This window comes from Telopea speciosissima, chromosome 5 (assembly GCF_018873765.1).
Source record: "Telopea speciosissima isolate NSW1024214 ecotype Mountain lineage chromosome 5, Tspe_v1, whole genome shotgun sequence".
NCBI lineage: Eukaryota > Viridiplantae > Streptophyta > Magnoliopsida > Proteales > Proteaceae > Telopea > Telopea speciosissima.
In genome coordinates this window covers 4,737,010-4,763,562 of record NC_057920.1, presented here as the reverse complement: position 1 = coordinate 4,763,562, position 26,553 = coordinate 4,737,010, and the positions used below count along the sequence as shown (strand labels likewise).

At 40.3% G+C, this 26,553-nt stretch overlaps 1 protein-coding gene and 1 non-coding gene across 3 annotated transcripts; both read right to left on the bottom strand.

Moving 5' to 3' along the window:
- Positions 1-207: 207 nt before the first annotated feature.
- Positions 208-26,553, bottom strand: LOC122661935. 2 transcript variants are annotated; one of them, XM_043857452.1, is made up of 7 exons: positions 26,350-26,553; positions 25,848-26,040; positions 19,355-19,357; positions 13,239-13,325; positions 12,633-12,965; positions 2,107-2,266; positions 208-1,492 (listed from the first exon to the last, which is right to left on the bottom strand). In XM_043857452.1, the coding sequence occupies exons 1-7, from the start codon at positions 26,418-26,420 to the stop codon at positions 312-314; spliced, it is 2,028 nt and encodes a 675-aa protein (XP_043713387.1). In that variant the 5' UTR covers positions 26,421-26,553; the 3' UTR covers positions 208-311. The 2 variants fall into 2 exon arrangements, with proteins under 2 accessions (XP_043713387.1, XP_043713388.1); XM_043857453.1 differs by lacking the exon at positions 19,355-19,357.
- On the bottom strand, positions 2,715-2,788 carry TRNAQ-CUG. Its single transcript has one exon. It is a non-coding gene; the product is annotated as a tRNA-Gln (tRNA).

Here is a 26,553-nt window from a genome sequence, read left to right as displayed (position 1 = left end):
CCGATGCCATCACTAGCTAAGCCACCAGTCCCAGAACCCATCCTGAGCTCGGTCACAGCAGATCCCGGGAGCCAAGTTTTTGAACACTGCAAATTTTTTTTCCGGACAACATCTAACACTGCACTTTGGTGACAACCAGGCGCAGCCTCATTTCCCTGTTCTATTTTGAGTGCAACAAAATTAGAAAGACAGAAAAATGAAACAAAGTAGGCCAAGAAATGGAGTTGCACTCAAAGAATCATGTCAAACATTTTGAGTCCCCAAAAACTTCTTAAACATCCACATATACAAAAACCCTGCTTTCCCACCATTCAGTTGGCTTGTAACCCATCATCATTTTCACCTAAATTGTCACTTGGTTTCTCCATCGTTACATCATCTCCTTCGACTTTTGCTCCTATAACAATATGTTCTGCATCACTCGCACTCGCCACTACGCTTGACACGTCCATCTGTTCCTCTATCATAATTTCATCCTCACCAGTAGCATTAACTATACATCGGCTTTCACTTCTTTGTGTCACTGGTGAAGAGGTCATTCGCTCACCTGCATTTTGGCCCTCATTGGTTTTTGTGTTGACTATTTGGTCATCAGCATCTGCATCCAGGTTTTGTGAATTTCTAAGATTCTCAACCACAACTGTTTGATTTTCACAAACTGCCTCCGAGTTGGGTAAAGCTGCTTCATCATTTTGAAGACACTCTGTAGGCACATTGCTGGAGTCAAACACCGTCTCTCCACCAGGTTTAACGTCTTCCTCAGACAATGCTCCAGCACCCATATTACGGGCAGCATCATCACTTTTGCATTCAACAGTAACACTGGAAGTGACCCCCACAGCAGATGTTGTCGTCGTCTGATGTGCTGCCAAATTCGATGATGGGGCAGCACTAGCTGGAGGAAGCTGACCTGTTGGGGTGGCTGGTCTAACAGAATTACCATTTGTTTGTTGACTGCTGCCAAGAGGAGGGACAGCTGGTGACACACCATTATGGTTAGCTGGCTGTGATGGTGCAGTAGCTGTCCTAATATAGTGTACATTAGGACGAGGCCCAGCATGACTAGTGGTCAATGGTTTTGTACCACTTGCCACTGATGTTTTGATTAAGGAATTCCCTCCAGGCCTGATGTGAACTGCATTTTTTGACTGAGCAGCTTTGAGCAATGATGCAGCGGTTGAAGGGGTGGCTATCCGGGCTCCAGCAGCGACTGCAGCAGCTTGTACCATAGGATTTGGACCTAAAGCAGGCTTAACTGGAGGAGTTGATGTTTTCTTCAAAGATACTCGAGATCTTGGTGTGGAATTTGATGCCCCTGTCTGAAGTGATCCAGCTATCTGATGGGGTGGCTGTTGAGACTGTTGTGCCTGAGAAGAGTTACTACCAATTGCAGATTTTGTGGTGGCTTCCATGGGCGTATTAGAAGCAGGAGAAGCTTCAGCTGAAGCAGGAGGCAAAGAGGAACTGGATGGAGGGTTGGAATTCATTGCAGCTGTTCCCATATCAAATAAAGCTTGATCAATGTCGAATCCAGTAAACTAAATACAAGTGAGCTGGAAAGTAAATATAAGCCATCCAACTTGAATAGAATCAAATTCACAAATTTGACATTTCCACTAATTTGGCCAATCTAAAACATCCAAGTATTTAGAAACTCTAGCAGCACTTTATTCAAAGAAAAAAAAGGGGGGGGGAAGGGTAGATTTTTGTTTCTCTGACATGAGGACAAAAAGATTTCAAAAGATGCCTATGGCAACTGATGTCTCAATCCAGATTATCAAATTCGAAGGCCGTCTTCTTGTGCAAATGACACAGGTCAGACAATGGTAACCTTCCAACCCACAAGTTTTAAGGTTCTTCAGTTGGTAATTGTATTGCCTACAGCCCCATAAAGAGGTCCCCACAAAGGGAATAGTCCAGATCTTTTTAAATGAATATGAGAAATCCAGATTGCCTAATTGGTAGTTCAGATTATACCAATGGTAGGCCACATTGTATGGACCAATGAGTTGAAAGAAAATTTAATCAGTGAAAGCAATGCAACAGAAAGTCCATAGTAATGCTATAATTCTCAACATAGAGCATGCAGAAGAAAATCATCAGTACCAACTGAACATGCCGTTGATAAGCCATCCATCATTGGCATATTAAGAGCTAAGGAAACTGCTCGACGGGCTGCCAGCTGTGCCTCAGAAAGTTGTGAACCTGAGTTGCTAACCACTCCCAAGTTTGAGTTGGCCTGGCGCTTTCTTATAATGGCCCACCTCTGTGATATCAGAACAATATCATTACAATTAGTAGAAAGAAAAACAAACTTTATCCATGCCTACTATAAGGAAAGTTTCAAGGTTAGCAACAGTAAGCAGAACTGTATTCAGAAAAAAAGATTTAGAACTTGGTGCCGTAGTCCAGATCGGTCCTGGGTGATATCAATCTAAATCGCTCTGGATCAGACAATCCAGACCAAGGATTGGCCAACCCAGACAGATTTTTTTTTAATTAGATATATATATTATGGAACACGATCCTGCACTGTCCCAGATCGGATCGTCCTAGGCTGCTATTGATCTGGATTAGGTCAAATCCAGACTATGCAAAACTGAGTTTTATAACCCCGGTTCAGTAAGTTTAAAATGTTGTTCAGTTAACTCCAATCTAGCAGACACTCAAAAAGAATACACACTGAATCAAGGTCAACACAGATCCATTGAAAATTCCGTCGCCGGGATTTGAACCCGGGTCATCTGGGTCAGACCCAGATATCCTGTCCGGACTAGATTACAACGGATTAGTATGACAATGGTCAAAACATGTTCTATCAGTCTCATGACACAGACAAATTATCAGGTGATTTGATACCACATGACTTTAGATTCGAGGATTCTGTTAGGTAAACAAGACAAATTGTACCAATAGTATCATAGGACAAGTACTAAAAATACATAACGGTGAAACGTTTGCCTAACATGCTTAATGCATTATGAGCTGCTTAAAGCCTTTGACAAAACCACAATAGAATCTTGATTTTGGACCCAACGCCGACTCATAATTTCTTTCAGTACTACAGTTGTGAATTGAAGGAATGAAACATCCACTAAGATCATGTTCTGCAGTTCAAGCCAAAGTTGGTGTGTTGGGTACATTTCTTGGTTAGAGCTACATCTATTGTTTGTCGGCTTCCATCATTCTCTCCACAAACTTGGTGGAACTGCTGGTCCTGGTCACATCTCAAGCCTTCCACTGTTTCCCATCCATGAACCCTAAATGCTAACTATTCTCTTGGGAGAGAAAGGGTATTTCACCTCTAAATTTAATTTACCTCCACAGAATCATCTTTGGAATAATATGGTGCAGTCTCCCCTCCACACTATTTGAAGTCCAGCTTTGTTTTATAATTCTACAAGCTCATAACAGTAATTTCAGGAGATTATGATGGCATGATGCAAGAACATCAAGGTTCAATACTCCTATCAGTCTGAATTCCATTGTCTAGTGGAAAATCCAAGTATGTTACACCATATAAGAGAAGCTCAAAGAAAGAGACTGTAATCCTGGACATTACAATCCAGCGATTTCTTCTCTTTTTTCTTTTTTTTTAAAATATATTCTGGAGGAACAAAACCAATGTCGGAAAATCTAAGAGCTCATGGTGAAGATGAATTTTCAGAATTTTTTTATGCAGGTCCCAGGGTTCGAAAACACTGTTTGTATTCACTACAGCCCCACCCAAATGCACAGTAGTCAAAAGTTGATGAATAATGGCACTTCTGTAAATATTCCTCAGTTTACAAGGGGGAGTGGCAGGACTGTACATAGGCAGTATTTTAAAGGGAGATTGGTAATTAGAGGGATGGACAAAGGAGGAATTAAGAATTAATGAATAGAGATAGGAATAGATAGAATAAGGACAAAACAAAATTTCAATCAAGGAGGGTATTAAAGTAATCGGACTTGGTTATAGATTAAACAAAGAGACCCTTTCTTCCTCCTCATGATTGGAAGAAGAAACCAACAGAACTGTAGAAGAGAAACGTTTATGCTAACAAAAGCCCCTCCAAATCAATGATGGACTTGGGGTCAATATTGCAACCTCCAACCCTCTCAAGGACATCCGGAATCAAGCCAAGCAACCAAGGTTTGGCGGCAAAACAGGGACCAGATTCAAGATCTGAAGTAGAGATTTTATCTCAGTTAGTATCCAACCTAAAACTCTACAATCAAAGTGTTAGGGAGATTACCTCCACGTTGTGGTGGCTGCAGAATTCCTGTTAGAACAGGGTATTCCCAGGTAGATGAAATAAACAAGAGCAATAGAAACATAGAAAGAAGAACAGAGAAGGATTAAGAAGACTGTGAGGGAGAACTGACCTTGAGGGGAGGAAGGGGTCAGAATCGCAGGAAGGGTGATGTGAAACTAGGGTCACAGAACCCTATTAGGGTTTGCTATGGGCCCACCCAAATGTACAATATCCAATAGTAGGAGAATAATAGAAATCCCATCAATAACTCCAAGTTTACAAGGGAATATTTACTATTTTTTTAATCTCAGTAGAACCCCCACCCCCCCCCCCCCCAAAAAAAAAAAAAAAAAACTCCAAGTTTACAAGGGGGTGGCACTTTGGTAATTTAAACAGAATCATAAAGGTAACTTAGGAGGGCAATGAAAAAAGGATAAGAAAGGGAATTCTAAATTAAAGGAAAGTTAAAATAAGGGACATGAGAATAAGGGAAAGAGGGAAGGGGTAGAAATAAAATAAAGAACCAAATCGATGGGGAAAGGAGAAAAGGTACTGGTCTACAAACTCCAAGCCAACACAAGATGTGGTAAACAGGGACTAGTTCAAAGGTGAGTTCCTTCTCACAAAGAAATAAAACTGAATTGGGGTTTTGGGAGGGGAATCACTACTACCGATCCTATCAAATTCAATGGTCAGTAAGCCTAGGCAACCATTAAAGAAAACACCAGGCTTACCTGAAACCGACCTTGGCGGAGAGGAGGAAGAACAAGTTGAGTTTCAGATCAGAACTCCTATTCCAGTAGGGTTTTCAGTCTAGGTTTTTGCAAGAAGAATCACCCAAAGGAGAGTTCTTCCCAAGTCTTAGAAAGAGAGAAAGGATAAAGGAAAGGTTCGATGGTTGGTGATGAAGGGCAATGGGTAACGCTGGGCAGGGTAGGAATAAAGAGGAACAAAAGTAATGAGGAGAAGAAGAATTGAAGAGAAAGAGACCAAGAGCAACAAGGGAGGAGGAAGAATCTCACAAAGGAGGAGAGAGAGAGAGAGAGGAGGGAGATCGCACAGGCCACACAGGCACTTGAACAAAACTCAATTTCATTCCATTATCAAATCTGTTTTCCAGTTGTTGAGTACAAATATATAAGAAAAAGAAAACCAACACTCCTATTCAAACTCTAAAACTGTGGTAGAGTTTGAAACAAACTCCATTCTCTACCCAGTACCCATGACACGCTAACAATGATTTAATGACAACAAAATAATGCTAAAAAAATAAACTACTACTCTCCTACTAAACCCGAATCCCAATTCTGGCCCGGTTCTCAGTTGGAACTCTCAAACAGCTTCGGCCAGGTCCAAAGAACTGCTCCAGCATCAAGGGGGAAAGGACGACAACCAAGCTGCCCTAAGCCACACAGGCTACTACCAAACAAAATTTATTCTTCCATTCCTCAATTCTACTTCCACGATGGGGATCACAAGCATATATAAAAGAAAAGAAATTACATCTAAAAAGAAAGCTAAACACTAGGAAACTAACTTAATAAGGAAATTACTCGAATAAGGAAACTGGAAAACACAATCCAATCTCCTATATGACCTATTCAAATAAAAGATTACAAAGATTATCTCAATACAAATAAACAAATCCTAAATATACTACCAGACCCAACCAGATCTGAATCTGGTTCTTGGTCTGGGTCTTTTATCGGATTTGGTCCAGTCTAAAGAAATGATACCACATCATTTTTGCATAGCATAATCATAGATTTGATGTATTGTAGCTTGAAGTAAAATTAAAATCAGTTAAGGATTATGCTGGGGATATTTTTGTAACCCACAGCACTTACTGTCTAACTTAGTTGTTGTTGTTGCAGCACTTAGTGTCTAAGAATTGTAACAAAAAAATTAAGAAAATAAAAAATCATAGACTATGTGCCAGCCCATGATATATACTTCGAATTTCTGAAATTGTTCTTGGAAGTTTCTAACTAGAAATTTAATAAAACTGGGTTAAAATGCAGGTTATTTAGGTTGTGACAACACAAACAGTTGTCTTTATTTTTTCTTGAGTCTAGGTCAAAGTCTTAGTTACTTGCTCTTTGGGGTATTTTAGTTGGTTCAGGAATAGGAGAATCTCAGCTTCTATTTTTTGAATCATGTACAGCCAACAAATTATAGGGGGGATGTCCTAAGCCATATACGTTGCTATTTTCCATGGATTCTAAATTCTAATATGATTTCTCAATGCAATTTTCTGCCCACAAGTTGTTTTTGAGTTGTAGTCTATCAGTTCTGCACTAACCTACTTGAACTTGATGCTCATCTAGTTATTACTTTCCATTTTCTATTCTATGTTCTCCATATTTTCTATTGAATTTCTCTACTGGTATCCTCAGAGCTCAAAGGTTTGCTGAAAGGAATTACTCCACTGGTTCACTACTCCACTACAGCACAAAAAGTACATCTGACAGCTAACTTTGGTCTGGGTTGGCCATGTGCGTAGTACCCATCTACGTCAGCTGCAAAACCCCTATATTCTATTGGGGATTGCAACTAGAGAGGGGAGGGGGGAAGCTGAATAACAGTTGTTGAAATTTCAAATTTTTTTATAATTTAAAAAAAAGAACAGGAAGAAGGTTCACTATTCCAATGGTCAGCGACTCACATATGCCTCTTATACTAATTCTTTATGAATAGACACCTCCATGCTGCTTGAGAAATGCAAAATTTTGGTTATTGATTATTCCAACGTCTGTATTATCATGAAAGGGAGGAGCTACTGGTTTCAAGATAATAATGTCTGCAAGGTCAAGAAGATCTTAATAGGAATATAAATCGATGGAATAGTGTTCCATTTAGAAGGGTAGGATATAATGAGCTCTTATTCATGCTGCCATCATATGGAGAATCTGGAGAGAGAAATCATAAGGTTTTGGACATTAAAATCTGTAAAGAATTTGGAGACAGTGGGTGTTGGACATTAGAAGACTCTGGAGATCCTTTTTTCTGTAGTTTCATCAAACTCCGAGAGGCTTTTACTCTTCTTACACTAAGAAAATTCTTAACTCTAAAAAAAAAAAAAAAAAAAAAAAAAAGGGACAAAAATACAATCTCCAGGGGTAAGGGATTTTGGTACCAAACAATGCAAAATACAGCGATGGTGAGCAGTCAACACATGGAACCATTTCCACCGCCAGAAATGTCAACTCATGAGCTGAATACCAGTCCTGAAGCTGAAACAGGCAAATAGATATGTATCGTGCTGCCATTTTTACTCTTTATGTTAATATTTTTGGTGGCGGATCCTAAGGGATCTGCACTTCAGGGTCAATTCTGGAGGACAACCAGATTGAAATCAGGTTGTGTAGGATCTTTGGGGACTTGTATGGAGGTAAGATTAAGGTTAGAATGGTGATGTAGGCTTAGGGGATTGAGGGGAAACAGTTTTAGATTTAGGACCTTTGGGGATTTGTATGGAGGTAAGATTATGGTTGAAATGGTGATGGAGGCTTAGGGATTGAGGGGAAACAGTTTTGGATTTAAAGAAGGGCTGCAAGCTAAGGAATGTGAACAGTCACTTAACCACGGCTCAAGAGTTAGGGTTCAAGGCTGTAGGTTCTTAGGTTGAGTTGAGTTAGGCTGTTTGATGAGAGGTTGAAGATGATGGGGATAGTTGAAGTTGATGTTAAAAGAAGAGGATAAACAAAATAAATAAAGATAACTCTGGCTGCTATAGATCCACTACAAGCCACCTTAGTACGTGTTTGGTTGAAGGAGTCAGACGAGTCAGATCCCGTCGAACCCAGATTCTGTATTTTTTTTCGTGTTTGGTTTCTCGGAACACGGCTCCGTGTTGGAATCCGTAGATCCACAGGAGTCCACATTTAAGGCTATATTGAGAATCCAATAGAATTCACCCCTTGGGGTAAATTCAGCAACGAATCCACGCGAGTCCACCTTCTCTGTTTCTCTTTCTCGCTCTCCCCCTCTCTTTTCTACCCCTTATCTCCTCCTCGCTCTCCCTCCTTCCTCTCTCCGCCATGTCTTCCTCTTCTGCGCACCTATTCAAGCCATTGTCAATGGCAAACGGCTGCCTCACCTCTCCTTCAACCCTCTACGCTACCAAGGCCGCTTATCCATTTATCGCTCTCCCTGCAAAACCCATAAACTCACTTGCTTGTCTACCTCTTCGTTTCCTTCTTGGCAATCTCTAAAGAAGAAGAAGATATCTCCATCAACTGGGATCGCTTTTGGGTCCAGACCTCAGGTTGGGATAACAAGAGGAAAAAATACGAAGTTGCGGAAGGGGAGTTCGATTGGGAGAATCAGCAAAGCGAGGAAGAAGCGGAGAAAGCTGTTGAAATGTTCCACCGTTGCATAAGTATCTCTATACCCCCCCCCATACAAACAAAATATCTGCGGAAATGGAAGTTGTTGATGGCTTAAAAGATGATTTGTTTCTCATTTGCTTACTCTTCGTCTTCTACTTCTCGGTCTGCAATTTCTTCACATTCTCCCATTCTCCCTTCAACTGTGCCTTCTCTCTTCTTCTTCTACTTCTTCTCGATCTGCAATTTTTTCACATTCTCCCAATCTCCCTTTCTTCTTTCTTCTTCTTCTCCCTTTCTTCTACTTCTTTTTCTTCTTCCTCCCTCTGCAAGAGATCTAAAATCAAAGAGACATTTTACCCCAAATTACAAAGTTAACTTTGGATTTGTAAACCCTAACCGAATTTCACTTTTGATGTTGAAATTTGTTAACTTATTTTGTGTTTGTTGTTCTATTGCAGGCCTATTAAACCCTAACCACCAAAATCGAAATGATTCCAACTGACAGACTCAGGGTAACCAAACAGTTTTACAGATAGATTCAGGATAAGTCCAATTGACAGACTCAGGATAACCAAACAAGTTTTTTTTCTCAACTACGAATCCACATGAACCAGATTCATATGAAGCAAATCCAAAATCAGAATCTAACTCGTCTGACACCTTCAACCAAACACGACCTTAGGAATCCACCTAGGTCCACCAAAAGAGATTCACCTTTGGTCACTTGTGTTTGCAAGTGAGAATTCTCAAAGAGAGCTTTTTTATTTTAATTCATGGTGCCAAGAGAAGCTCCCACGATTTTCTTTTATAGCCAAGGCATGGAGGTTAAAAACCTCCTGAAACTACAAAAATATAATAAAGAGACTTTTGGGATTCAAAAACAAGGTAATTCCCAACAAGTCAAATTGTGAAGACCTAAGCAAAACATTAAAACTTAGCATTAGACTCTAGACAACTATTTACGAAATTGAAAAGACTAACTAATAGTCCTAGGAAATTGAAAAAGATTCATAATCATTCCTTGGAATGCAAAAAGACATACTAAAATGAAGAGATATTCTAGTGGCTTCCTAGCAAGGCCACTAGATACACTTCAGCGAAATCGTAGGACTAGAATTGCCCTGACCAGCCTAGGCCGAAAATGATGGGCTGGGCTTGGGCCTGATGCCCTGTATCAATTTTACCACCAACAAAATTGGCTTAAATAGATACCTAAAGGCCGGCCTTGGTGCAATGGTAAGGTTGCTCCATTGTGACCAAGTGGTCATGGGTTTGAGTCTGGAAACAGCCTCTCTACAAAAGCAGGGGTGAGGCTGCGTACATTATAACCCTCCCCAGACTTCGCAGTGGCGGGAGCCTCGTGCACTGGGTACGCCCTTTTTTTTAGATACTTGAATCTTCTTGATATACAATTACGCAAAAGAAACCTAGAGAAACTCAATTTTGTGATTATTTTTTCCTTCTTAGAGGTACGGATGTAACGGGGCGAATAAGGAGCAGATACACCAATATCCAAATTTGTATCCAATTAGCATATCTGCTATCCAAATTCAATCTGATATACAACAGATATTTAATATAAGTATCTAAATTCATATCCACCAAGGGTTCGGATATCCGTATTATAATCCAACAATAACCATTGAAATTGTTGATATCTAAATATTAATAAATATAAATAAGTCATAAATAATTATTTCTTATTTATGAAAATATAAATAAATATAGAATATATAGAAAACATTAGGCATAAATTCTTGCATTATCTATTTATAAATAAATTATAATCGGAGCAGATATTATCAAAACAGCAACAAAATTATCCAAATTCATATCCGATTACCATCCAGCTTACCAAGGGTATCCGAATTCGTATCAACAACAACAACAACAAACTCAGCCTTATCCCAACTTAATGGGGTCGGCTACATGGATCCAAACAAAACAAAATAGAGAAAACAGAGTTATACCAAAAAAAAAAGGTGAAGAAAAGATGGGAGAAGAGGGATGGGGAAAGAGATGAGAAATGACAAAGGAAAAAGACAAATGGAAGATGGGAAATAAATAGAAAGATGAAAAGATAGTAAGAGGAAAAAGTCACAGCCAAACACGTCAGGATAATCTCAGCTAAATGAGGTCTGCGACATGAAACCTTGCTCTCCAATAGGTTCTATCCGAGGTCATACTTGGGACCAGACCTAGATTATGCATATCCTTCCTAATGTAGCTCTAGATAGGAGAAAAATCCCATTAGAGGCCAAGCAATAGGATCTAAAAAGGGCTGCTGGTTTGATTGGGCAGAATTAGGGTTTTTAGGTTAAATTCTAGGGTTAGGTATGGGGGAATGGGGTAATGTACATCTGATTTTAATAGGCAGGCTTAGGGGAAGCTATTAAAACAGATTTCAACAAGTTTTGAAACAAAATTCAATTTCCAGAAATTTTAGGGTTAGGGTTTGGGTTTTAGGGTTTAGAATCTAGGCTGAAAACTAGGGTTTAGGATGGGATTTTAGGGTTGAGCTTCTGGTCAAGTTTTACTGGCAGGGAGAACAAGGTTCGATCAAAATTTAGGCCAATTCTGATGGTTAGAATAGGCTGTACAGATTTTCGATTGTTTTAGGGTTTTGGGGTGTTAATGGTGGTAGGGGAAACTAGGGTTTGGACTGATCAGAATGGGCTGCAGGTCTGGTCGAGTGGAGGGTTTGGTATGGGGAGGCTGTGATCTGATTTTGGTGAAAAACAGATGTAGGATGAAAACTGGACAGGTTCTAGGGTTTCATAGAGACAATGTCAGATTAGGGTTTATGGGGAAAATCAAATAAAAATAAAGGGGGAATCGATTGAGGAGGGAGGATGAATGGAAAACAAAAATTAAGATCCAAACTTACAGCAGAACTCCACTGACAGCAAGTCTGAATAAGGGATGAAGGATAGAGCCACCTTCAAAGAGAGAACCTCCCAGCCGTCACGGCGTAAGGAGTTACAGGAGATCCACCTGTCCTTCTTCCTTGATAGATCCACAAGGCAACACTCCAAGGAGCAGGAGCAACAGCAATCGGCAGCCAGCAAACAGTCTTTTTTTTTCAAAATTTCAATTGTGGGGAAGCCTCCACGATTTATCTTATTTATAATATGGCTAATGCCAAATCCTAATACAAATTAAAGACTTCTCATTCACAAAATCGTGGAAGGGAGAGGTTTAAATCTAACTTAACTAAATAAAACAGTAAAATGACTAAGATAGCCCTACTAACTTAAGTTAAGAACTAATTAGCTAAATAACCTAAATTGGACCACTTGAACCAATTGGATACAACCAATTCTAAACCAGTTCAATCTAAAAACAGAAAAATTAAACTAAGTATGGAGAATACTAGCAAATAAACCTAACCTATGGCTACCTACTTAAAAGCCCTAAGTTCAGGACTTCTTCTTCTTCTTCTTCTTCTTCTTCTTCTTCCTACTTGGAGCTGCATCACTTCTTCACCACTTCTCCTATGATCATTGTAGGTCTGCCCCTGGCTCTTTTAGCTCCTTCAATCGGAATCATATCACTCCTCCTTAATGGGACGTCCCTAGGTCTCCGTTAAATATGACCATACCACCTTAAACGACTCTTTCGGAGCTTGTCATTGATCGGGGCAACTCCCAAGTCCGCTCTTTAGTATATTCGGCCAATCGGAATTTGTATCATAGATCCAATTATCCCGGTAAATATCTGAATAAATGGATATGAATCCAAATCGAATTTTGGATTATTGACTATCCATTTACATCTCTGCCAAGAGGCCCACCTGTAAATTTAAGGTTCATGAAGAGCAAGGCCAATCAATCAATATCTGGATTGGTTAATCATGCCTCAGAGTCTCAGACCCAGCCCAGGTTACATCCCTAAATGGAATAGTACATGCAACCAGCAGATTTAGGCAACATAAGCTGCAGCAGTTCAAAAGGACAACTCCCTCCTCTAGAGAATGCAAAAGCTTAATTTGAAAATAAAATAATAGATTACGTATCAAAATGGAAAAAGAAACTGCTCAACCAAAGCTAAAGGGAAAGGAAACCTGAGATAGCTGTGAAGCAGTTCTGTCACCCTTGAAGTCTCCTTTGAGTATGTTTGCCCAGTTGCCTTCACCACATTTCTGCACGGCAGCTATCAGTTCCATATCTTCCTCTGCTGTCCATAATTTCCTCTTTCTTCGTGCAGGCATGCTAACATTAGCTGATCCATTTACATCCAATCCCTCTGCAGTTGTCACTGTTGCCAAAGGTTGTTTTTGGACAGAAACAGGAACAGTAATGTTGGCTCCATTAGGTATATTTATAGTCAATGGAGCCTCAATAGTTGATTGGTTTGGGACACCAGAGTCACTTGGCAAACCAGAAGCAGTCAGTACCTGACAAAGCCAAAAGGATGTTAAAAGATCGATAGCATCAACAAACAAGTGAAAAACTGAAGCTCACATATATGCAGTTCAAGTCATGGAGAAGTATGTAAAGTAAATATATAGGGTAACCATTAGCAGGTAGACCCATGAAGATGGTTTAGACATGCCAGCAAACATGACTAGAACATGAAATGTAAACTATGAACATTTTATTCACATCAAATATATAACAAATGGATCTTCAGAATGGCTTCAACCATTCACTGATAAGATAGTTCTTACCTTCGCACATGCTGCAGCTTCTATTGCTGTTTCACTACTGACAGGGGGAAATGCTTCCAAATCGTATTCTAAATCACTATCATCATCCTGAAAGCAGATTATAAACATCAACATTAAAACAGCTTTACCTCACCCAGAAAGCACCAAGTTAATCACCTCAAATAGAGGTCAAAAGCAAAAAAGAGGGCAGGAATGCATAGAAAAATGTCTTCTGAACCTATACACTTCAAAATTTATTGAACAAACTCACTCAAATGTTTGCAAATAGTAAGGAATTTTATTATGGATTTTTTCCAGTTAACTTTCATGACGTACACAAATAGAAAGAAAACCATTGTTTCTCATCAAACAGACCAACTCCTACTTTGTTCCTTCCATAGGTATGAACATCTGGCCAGGCAGCAAAGAGAAATTTCATTTCAGGTGGACCGTATAAACTAAGAAAGAAATTTATATGATCTGGAAAACTTCAAATTTCAGAAGCATGTCTTGCTGATTCATCCTCCTGACACCTGCAGACATATATTGCAAGTTAAGACAAGTTTAAACCTCGTTTTTTGTACTCCTAAAGGGTCAGACCTCATTAAGAGACAGGACCTAGCGAATATGTCAACTCTAGGAGGCTGTAAACACCAGTCTTCAATCAGTCAACAATTCCATTCAGTGATTTGGGCCATTATCCAAAAATCAATAACATGACTTGACAGTCAATATGCCTTTAGCCCATTCTTCCAAAATCTCATATCTTCCCTACTATGATCAACATATCAAGTACATGAGCCAAAAAAAATAAAAAATCAGCACAATCATTAATCTCCCTCTCCAAATGTTTAATCAAAAGTTAGGAAACCATACTATTTGCTACTTCAAAGAAATTGTAAACAAGATGTCTTCAATCAACCCACAGCCCCACACAATATTTACCATACAATCAATTTCTTTCAACCTCATCTCTTCCCACTCCAGAAGGTCATGTTCATTCAACCCCTCACTATCTTCTCCAAATACTTATTTAACATAAGGCCAGTCGGCAAAACCAACCTCCCCTTCTTCTCCTGTTATTTAACATCATGCAAAGTTACTAGTAAGATTAAGCCTGTGCAACAAAGGCAATGAAGAGTTGCATGATGCTAATTGGAGGTGTTAGAAGGAAAAACAATTATGGCCTCAAATGGAGTAAAACGATAGAACAGTATTCTTGATGTGGAACCTGGGTCACAAAACCCTCTTCCAGTTCGCTTATGGGCCCACCCAAGCGCTAAACTGTTCCAAATGTAAAGGTAGTGGCAATTTGGTAATTTCTATGACAGTTCAGCACCTTATGGGTAAGGTAACAAGTGAAGGAACAAGATTGAAACTGAAATTCAGCGGTGGAAGGTTTTCTTGGAAACAAAAACAAGAAATAATATGAATACATAAGATGAGAACTAAGGGAGGGTGTTTATATAAATAACAGCAAATAATAGCTCTAATACCAAAAAGAAGAGGTCTTCCTTCTTCAGAATGGAGATCAGACCTGGCAGTAGAACCAGAACAGAAGAAGTCAATCAGTCTCTCCCTCATTTAGCCCAAACCCCATGAAATTTGATGATAAGTTACGCTATACCTTACTCCCTCGAATCCAACCCACTATAACCCCAGCATCAAGGAATATTTTGTTTTAAAAAAGTACTGAATCAGAATCTATGGGTAGAATAAAACTCAACAATGGTTTTAGATTTGGTTCTCAATGCAGGAGAACTATTAGGGAACCAAATTATGGGCATTAGATCACCTGAGTAATAGCGATTTATACCCAGAATATCAGGTCAAATGGATCAGTTACAAAGGAGATCAACCAATTATGTATGGGCTGTAACTATCGCCCAGAACAGGGTAAAGGTAGCAGTAGGAGAAGAAGGATGAAAGAGAGAGAGAGAAGGGGGAATGGAACGCACAAGCCACACAGGCTCCAACCAAACAACTCACAATTTCATTATCTTCAATCTGTCCAATGAATCGGGTTACAAACATATTTATAAAAACAAATTTTCAAGTTTCCTAATTGTAGTCTAATGTTGAAATAGAAGTAAAATAAAACTCTATCTCCTAATTATCTAACCCAATGTAAATCTTTACGGAATCAAACTCTAAAACTAAAAATAGAATGGAACTCTAGCCTAAGTAAAAGATTACAAGATAAATCCAAATAAGTAAATAAATAAACTACTAATATCCTACTAGACACAATTCCCAATTCGGGCCCTGTTCTCGGTCGGAACTCTCAAATAGGTTTGGACCGGTCCAAAGAACTGCTCCTGCATCAATTCCTATAGCCAAACCCAACTAGCTGGCATAAGGGTTAGCTAGTTGGGTTGAAAAGAGATGACAATAGCAGTAACAGTCACCATATTGTTTCCCACGGATGCTACCACTGTCATAAAATAGAAAGAATTGCATAGAATCTTACTTTTCCTCTAAGCCAATGTATAAATTATATAAATGACAAACTTCTCACACCTTCAGGTCAACCAGGCTGAGTATATACTTCAACAAGGTTAAAAGCCCTGGATCATTGAAGTGACTCAATGATGACTGGTACTGTTAATCTTTCCTGCTATGGAAGAGAATCCCCTTGGGCATTGTCCCATGCTGTATTTGGACTTATTCTTCACTCACTGCTACAGAGACTGCAACAAGTTATCATATATCTAAGCTACGCAAGCTCATGAGTGATGTAGCCTAGGTGGAATAAGTCTCACTTAGGACCAGGTTGTGTGTTAGGGTTGGCCGAATGGGGCAGATTAGGGTAACTAGGGCAAAATTAGGGTTAGGAATGGGAGATTGAGTTGGGACTTTATTGGGTAATGGTCAGCAGGTTTTTAGGAGTCTATTAGGATAGGTTTTAATTAGGTTTGAATAGGAAATAAAATTTCAGAATTATTAGGGTTAGGGTTTTGGGTTTTAGGAATGAAGGGAATGAAGAGATCTAGGGTTTCTAAGGGGAAACAGGCCGACTGTCACAGAGGTGGGGAAGGTGACTCGGCTGAAGTTTGGGGTGATTTGGTTGGCTGGTTAGGTCTAGACAGGTTTTAGGGTTCTTGGGTTTTAATGGTGAAGGAGGGATTTAGGGTTTTTATGGATAACTAGGGCTGCAACTGAGATCGAGTGTAGGGATGGATACACAGCTGCTGTGATTAAAAGTTAGATGGATTTTGATGGAGGGTTAAGGCTGTAAGTGAACTAGGGTTCAGAAAATTCAAATAAAATAGAAGGGGGGGTGTTAGGGTAGGCTGTAGAGGAGTAGGAGAAGAAGGGGATGAATAAACTGTAAAATACTTACTGGAATATGCAGGTTCTTCAATGGCAGCTTGGAGAACTTGATTGAAGAAGAAGAAGGACCTCCCGATCTACAAGATGCAAGGAGTCACTAGGGATTCCAGTCCTTCAACCTTGATATTAATCACAAGGGGGGGTTTTGATATGACACACAAGACAATCTCTGAAGAGAGAAGCAGCAGCAGCAATGGCTAACAGCAGGAAACGATTTTTTTAACATATTAAACTTGGTGGGGGAGCCTGCCCACGATCTCTTATTAATAATAAGGCCATAGGCCAAACATAATACGACTCTAACTCCTCCTTTAGAATCGTTTGAGGGTTCTAATTTAAAACAACTTAAAAGACATTAAAGAGAAAGACCTAATTACCCCTATTGACTTAAAACACTTAAAACTTTTAAAATAGCTGAGATTCCTCATCAACCAATAGGATATAAGATCCTACTAGCCAATAGGAGCTCTTCACTTAAACTAACCCAATTGAACCTGTAATGATTATCGTATTTAGGTGTTTGGGGTTATTTATGTCTTTTGTGGTTCCTTTTTAGTTAATTCTAATTAGTTTTATGTCTCAAGGGTATTTTGGGGTTTTCTATTGTAACTCATTAATGTTTTATTATAAATAAACATCTCTCTCACGATTTAGTAATTCAACGAAATCGTGAGAAGTCTTCTTTTCTCTCTCGGTTTTACTCTCTCTTCCTTTCTCAGTTCTTCTTCTTCTTCTTTGCTTTCTTCTTCAAGTTGTCTTGCTACAGGTTAGGTTTTAGATTCAGTTCTGCTACATGGTATCAGGGCATTGAATTCTGATCCACGAGATTCTCCTTGCTACTGCTGTTTTGAAGGGTTTTCACCTCTTTGTTTATATCGTGGTCTACAGCAACCATATGCTGCTTATATTGATCTGAACTCTAGTCATATATTCATGAAGGACTAGAGTTCTCTGCTATGCTGCAACTGCTTGAGTGTGTCCCTGCTGCTGTTCAAAGCCCTTGAAGATTGGTTCCTTGCTTGCTCTAAAACCCTGACAATCGATATTCCAAAATTCTGAGGAAATCGATTTGTTTGTTTTTCTGGGATCTGTTCTTCATCCTTGCTGCTGGATTTACAGTGATTATACATCATTAGTGCTGGTTATTATCGAAGATTATACTTCTGTATTGGGCTGTTCTGCCCTACTCTTCAAGGCTATCGATTTTACCCTGATCAGGGTTTTTGTTTCTTTTCTCTTGGGCTGTTATCGCATTGGTGTTTGCATCTATTAATTTCCCTAATGGCTGATACTAAGTCTTCTACCGACAACTTTAACATTCAGATTACCAGTGTGAAGCCGAATGGTGCTTCTAATTATCTACTTTGGTCTCAAGCCTCTGAGGTCTATATCACTGCTTGCCGGAAGATGAAATACCTTACCATGGACCCTCTGCCATCCACTAATGACAAATATGATGATTGGAAGGCTGAGAATGCAACCCTTCTTTGCTGGCTTTGGAATAGCATGGAACCCTCCATTGCTTCTAATGTTATGTTCCATAAAACTGCCAAGGGTGTTTGGGAAGAACTCAAGCAAAGCTACTCTCAAGATACAAATCTGTCCCAAATTTATGATCTCTATGAGAAATTCTTCTCTTTTAAACAAGATGGAAAATCCCTTGGTGAGTATTACAGTTCATTGAAGGGGATGTGGGAAGAACTTAATGTATACCAGCCTATCTCTACTAATGCTGTCGTAATTAAGTCCCAACGATCTGAATTTTTGGTTGCCAAAATTTCTCTCTGGGTTAGATTCTGATCTTCAATCCGTCAAAAGTCAATTGTTGACTGGAGAGAAGATCCCCTCTATGAATGAAGCATATTGTCGGCTCTAGAGAGTTGTATCCCCTTCAGTAATGAAGTCTGATTCAGCTCCTACCAACAAAGATAATTCTGCCTTGTTCACTTCTACTGGAGGGCGTGGCCGTGGTGGTGGTGGTACCTCTTCTCGCGGTCGTGGTTCTACTTTTGGGCATGGTCGTGGAGCTGGTTCTGGAGGTCGTGGGAATATGTCTAACACTGCTGGTTCTGGTTCTGTTGATGCTAGTTCTTGATGGTGCACTCATTGTAATCGGTCTAATCATACTATTGATAAGTGTTGGCTCAAACATGGCAAACCACAGTGGGCCCGTGAGCAATTTGCAAACTCTGCTGTATCTGATGGCGGGGCTGATTCTGTGCACTCTTCCGACATTGCCCTGGGATCCTCTACTGATGGTGGTAATTCTTCTAATGATCTAGTCTCTCAACTCTTACAACGAGTCCAACAACTTGAGGCTTCCTCTTCTACATCTACCGCTGTCCTTGCCCACTCAGGTACTACTGCTTGTTTCGCGTCCTCATCCTCTCCGTGGGTCATTGACTCCGGAGCATCTTCTCACATGACCGGTAAGCCTAATTTGTTTTCATCTTACACACAGCCTTCTATGTCATCTCGAATTTCTATTGCAGATGGATCCTCTATACCAGTCACTGGTCATGAGAAAGTTCCCTTGTCTTCTGACATATCTTTAACTAATGTTCTCCATGTTTCCAAGCTTCCTCTTAATCTTTTGTCTGTTAGTCAATTAACTAAAACTTTGAATTGTTCTATAACCTTTCACCCTTCTTATTGTGTCTTTCAGGATCTTGCAACAAAGACGAAGATTGGTAGCGGGTATGAGAAGGGAGGCCTTTATTACTTTGATTTGGGGACTAAATCCACTGCAGCGGTTGCTACTTCTCCTGGCGTATCTCCTTTACATTGGCACTATCGGCTAGGACATCCTTCTCTATCTAAGCTGCAGCACCTTGTTCCCAGTTGCAAGTCTGTCTCCCGTACCGAGTGTGAAGCTTGTGAGTTTGGCAAGCATCATCGTACTGTTTTTCCTTTGAGTCCAGAGTCTAGGAGTACTTCTTTATTTCAGTTGGTTCATTCGGATATTTGGGGTCCTTGTAGGGTCAAAAGTCGGTTAGGGTTTTCTTATTTTGTTAGTTTTATTGATGATCATTCTCGAATGACATGGATGTACCTCTTGAAGGATCGATCTGAATTTGTTTTTGTCTTCAAACAGTTTTATAATGAAATTTGAGTTCAATTTGGTGTTCCTTTAAAAACTTTGTGTACTGACAATGCCCTTGAATTAATTCAGCGTGAGGTCTCTCAGTTTTGTTCTGACAATGGCATTCTTCACCAAACTTCTTGCTCTTATATACCCCAACAAAATGGTATGGCCGAGCGCAAGAATCGCCATTTGTTAGATGTCGCTCGTTCTTTAATGTTTCATATGCATGTTCCCAAACTCTATTGGGCAGATGCGGTGTTGACGGCTTGTTTTCTAATTAATCGTATGCCTTCATCTGTTCTAAATAATCAAATTCCTTTCAAAATAGTGTTTCCTGATCGGGCTGTTTTCTCTCTTCCTCCTCGTGTTTTTGGGTGTCAATGTTTTGTTCATGTGCTTTGCCCCGGGCTTGATAAATTATCTCCTCGGGCTGTTAAGTGTTTATTTCTTGGATATTCTCGTACCCAGAAGGGGTATCGATGTTTTGACCCTGTTACTCGCCAACAATTTATTTATGCTGACGTTACCTTTTTCGAGAGTTCCCCTTTTTTTGCTGGTTCCTCTGTTGATGTTCATCTTGATGAAGTTGGTCGGGTTGCTGCCCCTGCTCCTCTTCCTCCTCTTCCTCCTCTTCCTCTGCCGATAGCTGCCCCACCTGTACAAGTTTATGTGCGTCGTCACCAACAGCAGTCGCTGCTCCTACTTCAACCTATTGCGGCCCCACCTTTACCGCCACCAGCTGATTCTTTGCCTACAGATCCTCCTGTTTATGTTGATGATCTCCCTATTGCTCAAAGAAAAGGTACTCATACTTGCACTACCCGTCCTCTTTATCCTCTGGCAAATTATGTGTCTGTTTCTCATCTTCCCTCTCATTATCGTGCTTTTGCTACTGCATTACATTCTACTTTTATTCCCTCTTCTTATACCCTTGCTATGTCTCACCCAGAGTGGAAAAATGCTATGGATGTGGAAATGGAGGCTCTCATCTCTCCTAAGACTTGGTCTTTGGTTGATCTCCCACCTGGTAAGGATCTTGTTAAGTGTCGTTGGGTATACACGGTGAAGTACAATCCCGATGGTACTATGGAGCGGCACAAGGCCCGTTTGGTTGCCAAGGGGTTTACTCAGACCTATGGGGTCGATTACTTTGAGACTTTCTCTCTTGTTGCGCGGCTGAATTCAGTTCGTATCTTGCTTTCTTTGGCTGTTAACCTTGACTGGCCCCTTTTTCAGATGGATGTGAAGAATGCTTTCTTATATGGTGACCTGCAGGAGGAGGTGTATATGGAGCAACCTCCTGGGTATGTTGCTCAGGGGGAGGATAGTGTCCGTGTTTGTCGCCTTCATAAGGCAATTTATGGACTGAAACAGTCTCCCCGTGCCTGGTTTGATAAATTTAGCAGTGTTGTTGCTAGTTGTGGATTTTCTCAATGCTACTCTGATCACTCTATCTTTGTTAGACGACAAGGGTCTAATGTGGTCATCTTAGCAATCTACGTTGATGATATTATTATCACTGGTAATGATGCTTCTGGGATTGCACAGGTGAAGGCATATCTACTTGACAATTTTTAGATTAAGGATTTGGGTAACCTCCGGTATTTTCTTGGCATTGAGGTTGTTCGCAGTTCTCGCGGTCTAAGCTTGTCCCAAAGGAAGTATGTTCTTGATTTACTTGATGAGACAGGTATGACGGGTTGTAAACCTATTGATACTCCTATGGATCCTCATGTCAAGTTTGGTGCTTCTGATGACACAGCCTTTAGTGATCCACACCAGTATCGACGCCTGGTCGGTAGACTTATCTATCTTACAGTTACTCGTCCTGATATCTCTTTTGTTGTGGGTGTTATTAGTCAGTTCATGCAGACACCTAAGCAGGTTCATTGGGAGGCTGCGTGTCGTATTTTACGTTACCTTAAGGGTGCTCCTGGCAAGGGGCTTGTCTATCGCCGTCATAGACACACTAGCATTGTTGGATTTTCTAATGCCGATTGGGCTGGTTCTGATGGTAATCGTAGATCTACTACTGGTTATTGTACTTTCTTTGGTGGTAACTTAGTTACTTGGAAGAAGCGAAACGAGACTCTGTTGCTCGTTCGGTCACGGAGGAGGCCGAGTGCGAGCTATGGCTCACAGTACGCTTGAATTGATGTGGGTTCGTTCCTTTACTCATGAGCTTGGTTATTTCAGTGATCAGCCCATGGAGATGTACTGTGATAACCAGGCTGCTATCTATATTGCCAACAACCCGGTGTTTCATGAACGAACCAAGCACATTGAAGTTGACTGTCATTTTGTTCACAATGCTGTTCTAAAGAAGTTGATTACTACTCCTTTTGTTCGGTCCCAGTTTCAGCTTGGAGATATGTTTACCAAAGCTTTGTTTCGACCACAGTTTGCAAGTGGCTGTTCCAAGCTGGATCTTGGTGATGTCTACGCTCCAGCTTGAGGGGGAGTGTTAAGATTATCGTACTTAGGTGCTTGGGGTTATTTATGTCTTTTGTGGTTCCTTTTTAGTTAATTCTAATTAGTTTTATGCCTCAAGGGTATTTTGGGGTTTTTTATTGTAACTCATTAATGTTTTATTATAAATAAACATCTCTCTCACGATTTAGTAATTCAACGAAATCGTGAGAAGTCTTCTTTTCTCTCTCAGTTTTACTCTCTCTTCTTTTCTCAGTTCTTCTTCTTCTTCTTTGCTTTCTTCTTCAAGTTGTCTTGCTACAAGTTAGGTTTTAGATTCAATTCTGCTACAGAACCAATTGGATGCAGCCAATTTAAGCCGGTTCAATTACAAAACAAAAATAAGACTAAGTATAACTGAAATAAACTAAGTATAGGCTATACTAAGCCTCCTACTATAACCCTAGGTCTGGGGTGGCTTCTTCAATTCGAGGAGGCTTGGATCTACATCAACTCTCCCCGACTTAGAAACATTCATCTCTGATGAATGGGTGAAATCCATGCAACACTCTGGCAACTTGGGGCTGAACTTGTTGTCATCATGAATGGGAGCCCAAGTACTATGCTTGTGTGAAGAAACTCGTCCACGAATCTTGTGAAGAGGAGGAGGAAACAACATGTGGGCAGCAGCTTCAACACTTCCCTGGCAGAATTCTGTTGAAGTTATAACAGTGGGAATATGGTCTCCAAGTCGTGGGGCCTTCTCTTTGAAGAACCAAGGGGGCATCACAAAGTCAATGTGTTCAACCTCCATAGGGTCTTCAATATTGATAACCTTCTCATGCAGCCCCACCTCTTCAAGAACAGCAACTTGCTTGTCATTGTCTCCCTGTGAAATGTTCCCAATTACCTTGTCACAATCAACCACATCATCCATGAGAACTGGAGCAATCGTATGGACACCTTGAGCACCACTATCCATATCTTCAAGGAAACAGTCTAAGTCTTCATCACTATCAGGGGGTAGTGCATATATGCCTTGCTCATCGTGCCCTTTAGGGGTTTCCTCTGCCTTGGCAGCCACATTAACAGGTCTATGCTTTTGTGGGCATTCGTTGGCATAGTGCCCAAGCTCATTGCAGTGGAAACACTTGTGAGGTGCATTGCTATCCATGGGAGCTTTACCTTTATGATCAGCACGTGGAGGGGCTGTAGAACGGGAAGAGCTACCAACAGAGTAGCTTGATCGAGTAGGACCAGCAGTAGAGTTTCCAACTCGATTGTGACCAGTGATAGTAGAATTGAATGCTGAGAAAGTTTTGAAAGTACCCTCAGTAGAGGAATCAAATCTTCTATTCCCAGCCAATAATTCTTCAGCCTTCAATGCCTTCTCAAAACAGTCCTTGATGTCCAGGACATCAACAACTCCAATAGCCCTAACAATATCAGATCTCAATCTCAGCCGAAATCGAGATAACATCTGAGTAGCACTTTCTATGGTGTCAATACGAGATGAGAGAGAATCGAACTTTTGCATGTACTCGGATACAGTCATGTTCCCTTGACGAAGGGAGTTGAATTGATCTTGCATCTGAGCTAGATAGTGTCTTGGTAAGTACTTCTCTTTCAGATCATACTTCATATCCTCCCAGTTGGTAGTTGCTTTGCCTTCACGTTCCATGTCCCTCTCTGTCTTACGCCACCATTCTCGAGCAGAGCCAATTAATTTAGTATGTGCCAGTCTCATCTTTCGGTCTTCAGGCAAGTCATACCAGTCAAAATAGTCATTTAGGGCAGCAAGCCAATTATAGAATTTCTGTGGATCAACATGCCCATCATACTCTTTCAGCTCTAGTTTGACCTTCTGTATATTATACCTCCTATTAGTAGCTTCATCTCCAGTGAAGTAGGACCTCAAGTATTCCTCAAAGTTAGGTCTTCGAGGTGCTTCCGTAATTCTGTCCCTACCTTCCCTGTAGTCATCTCTGTCAGGTCTACATCGATCCCTGTAATCTCTGTCTTGTCTGGAATGATCTCTGTGGTCCCTGTGACATCTGGGATGATTTCTATTATATTCATTCCTTCCCAGAGTTCCATGTACTTCAGAATGCACTTGGAATCTATCTTCCTCTACATATAGAGGGTTGTTGACAAGAGGCACAGCTTGCCTTTGTTCTACAATTTGTAACCAATCACTGATCTTATGGAGCATGTCCAGGATTGCAGCCATTGGATCAGGTGGGGGTGGTAGTGGTGGATCAACAACAGGGTTGCCTTGTTCTTCCATAGCTTTGATACCAATTTGATGTAGCCTAGGTGGAATAAGTCTCACTTAGGAGCAAGTTGTGTGTTAGGGTTGGCCGAATGGGGCAGATTAGGGTAACTAGGGCAAAATTAGGGTTAGGAATGGGAGATTGAGTTGGGGCCTTATTGGGTAATGGTCTGCAGGTTTTTAGGAGTCTATTAGGATAGGTTTTAATTAGGTTTGAATATGAAATAAAATTTCAGAATTATTAGGGTTAGGGTTTTGGGTTTTAGGAATGAAGGGAATGAAGAGATCTAGGGTTTCTAAGGGGAAACAGGCCAAGGGTTTCAAGCCGAGTGTCACAGAGGTGGGGAAGGTGACTCGACTGAAGTTTGGGGTGATTTGGTTGGCTAGTTAGGTCTAGACAGGTTTTAGGGTTCTTGGGTTTTAATGGTAAAGGAGGGATTTAGGGTTTTTATGGATAACTAGGGCTGCAACTGAGATCGAGTGTAGGGATGGATACACAGCTGCTGTGATTAAAAGTTAGATGGATTTTGATGGAGGGTTAAGGCTGTAAGTGAACTAGGGTTCAGAAAATTCAAATAAAATAGAAGGGGGGGTGTTAGGGTAGGCTGTAGAGGAGTAGGAGAAGAAGGGGATGAATAAACTGTTAAATACTTACTGGAATATGCAGGTTCTTCAATGGCAGCATGGAGAACTTGATTGAAGAAGGACCTCCCGATCTACAAGATGCAAGGAGTCACTGGGGATTCTAGTCCTTCAACCTTGATATTACTCACAAGGGGGGGTCTTGATATGACACACAAGACAGTCTCTGAAGAGAGAAGCAGCAGCAGCAATGGCTAACAGCAGGAAACAATTTTTTTAACATATTAAACTTGGTGGGGGAGCCTGCCCACGATCGCTTATTAATAATAAGGCCATAGGCCAAACATAATACAACTCTAACTCCTCCTTTAGAATCGTTGGAGGGTTCTAATTTAAAACAACTTAAATGACATTAAAGAGAAAAAACTAATTACCCCTATTGACTTAAAACACTTAAAACTTTTAAAATAGCTGAGATTCCTCATCAACCAATAGGATATAAGATCCTACTAGCCAATAGGAGCTCTTCACTTAAACTAACCCAATTGAACCAATTGGATGCAACCAATTTAAGCCGGGTTAATTACAAAACAAAAATAAGACTAAGTATAGCTGAAATAAACTAAGTATAGGCTATACTAAGGCTCCTACTATAACCCTAGGTCTAGGGTGGCTTCTTCAATACGAGGAGGCTTGGATCTACATCAATGAGGTTTATAACTCAGTGTCTCAACCATCTCCTGACACTGAATGTAACTTGCTCAAAGTGGTTCCTAGTCCTATAACTTAGGAATTTCTAGCAAGTCCCAAGTCAGGCCAAATCCTGTCTATTAGATTTTAACTTGTTCTATTCGAAGGGCATGACGAGGGTACCAGAAAGAGCTTAAAATGAAGTATGGCAAGATAAGTACTGCTACTTCTGTAAATAGATGGAAAATGCCACACTCACCAAAGGTTCAGCCCCATCTTCTGATTTATCCAGCAGTGTATGACTGTAGGCCAAATAACGCCATAGCATCTGATATTCGCGTGCATTGGAAATCCCTGTAGATGTCTTCTTCACCAGTGAATTCCAATCTATCTTCACATCAGCAAACTGAGCAACTTCTTGGATTAAAGCAATAATTGTCGTTGCCGTATACCTACTCAACAAAAGAAGCACATCAACATAACTATCAACATACTTGCAACGCAAATAGACGATCAAACAAAAAGTTCAAGAATTGCACGAGTGGTCTAAGCCAATTTAACCATAGAACTCAGAGAGATAGTGCAGTATTTAATCTATCCTGAAATCCCCAAATTTTGATGATCCAGACTACTTTAGATTTTTAACTTTAGTCCCAGGGGATTAAAAAAAAAATTAGGACAAAACAAATAAAAATAGATTAAAATATAAATGAGTCTCATTCAAAACAAACAAAAACGAAATCAAATAGGTCAAAGAATACCTCTGTAGAATCACTGATACGTCTTCTTCTTTGATCAAACCCTTCTTCTTCTTTTTCTTGGTATCAATCATTTTATCTATACACTTGCATACTCTGTACTTGCAAAAACCCTAAACCCTTACCAGAGGTTTTAAGGTTTTAACCGAGATTCAATCTATATCACGTCGACAAGGAGATTCTCAGCGAATCGGGCTTCCACGGATA

Bases quoted from the DNA above. Each gene is read 5' to 3' on its own strand.
- LOC122661935 (XM_043857452.1), bottom strand. From the start codon at position 26,420: ATGATTGATACCAAGAAAAAGAAGAAGAAGGGTTTGATCAAAGAAGAA. The intron at 26,041-26,349 runs GTATTCTTTGAC...TTTGTTGAGTAG, and splicing joins GTATCAGTGATTCTACAGAG to GTATACGGCAACGACAATTA. The intron at 1,493-2,106 runs GTACTGATGATT...ATATGGGAACAG, and splicing joins ATCAACGGCATGTTCAGTTG to CTGCAATGAATTCCAACCCT.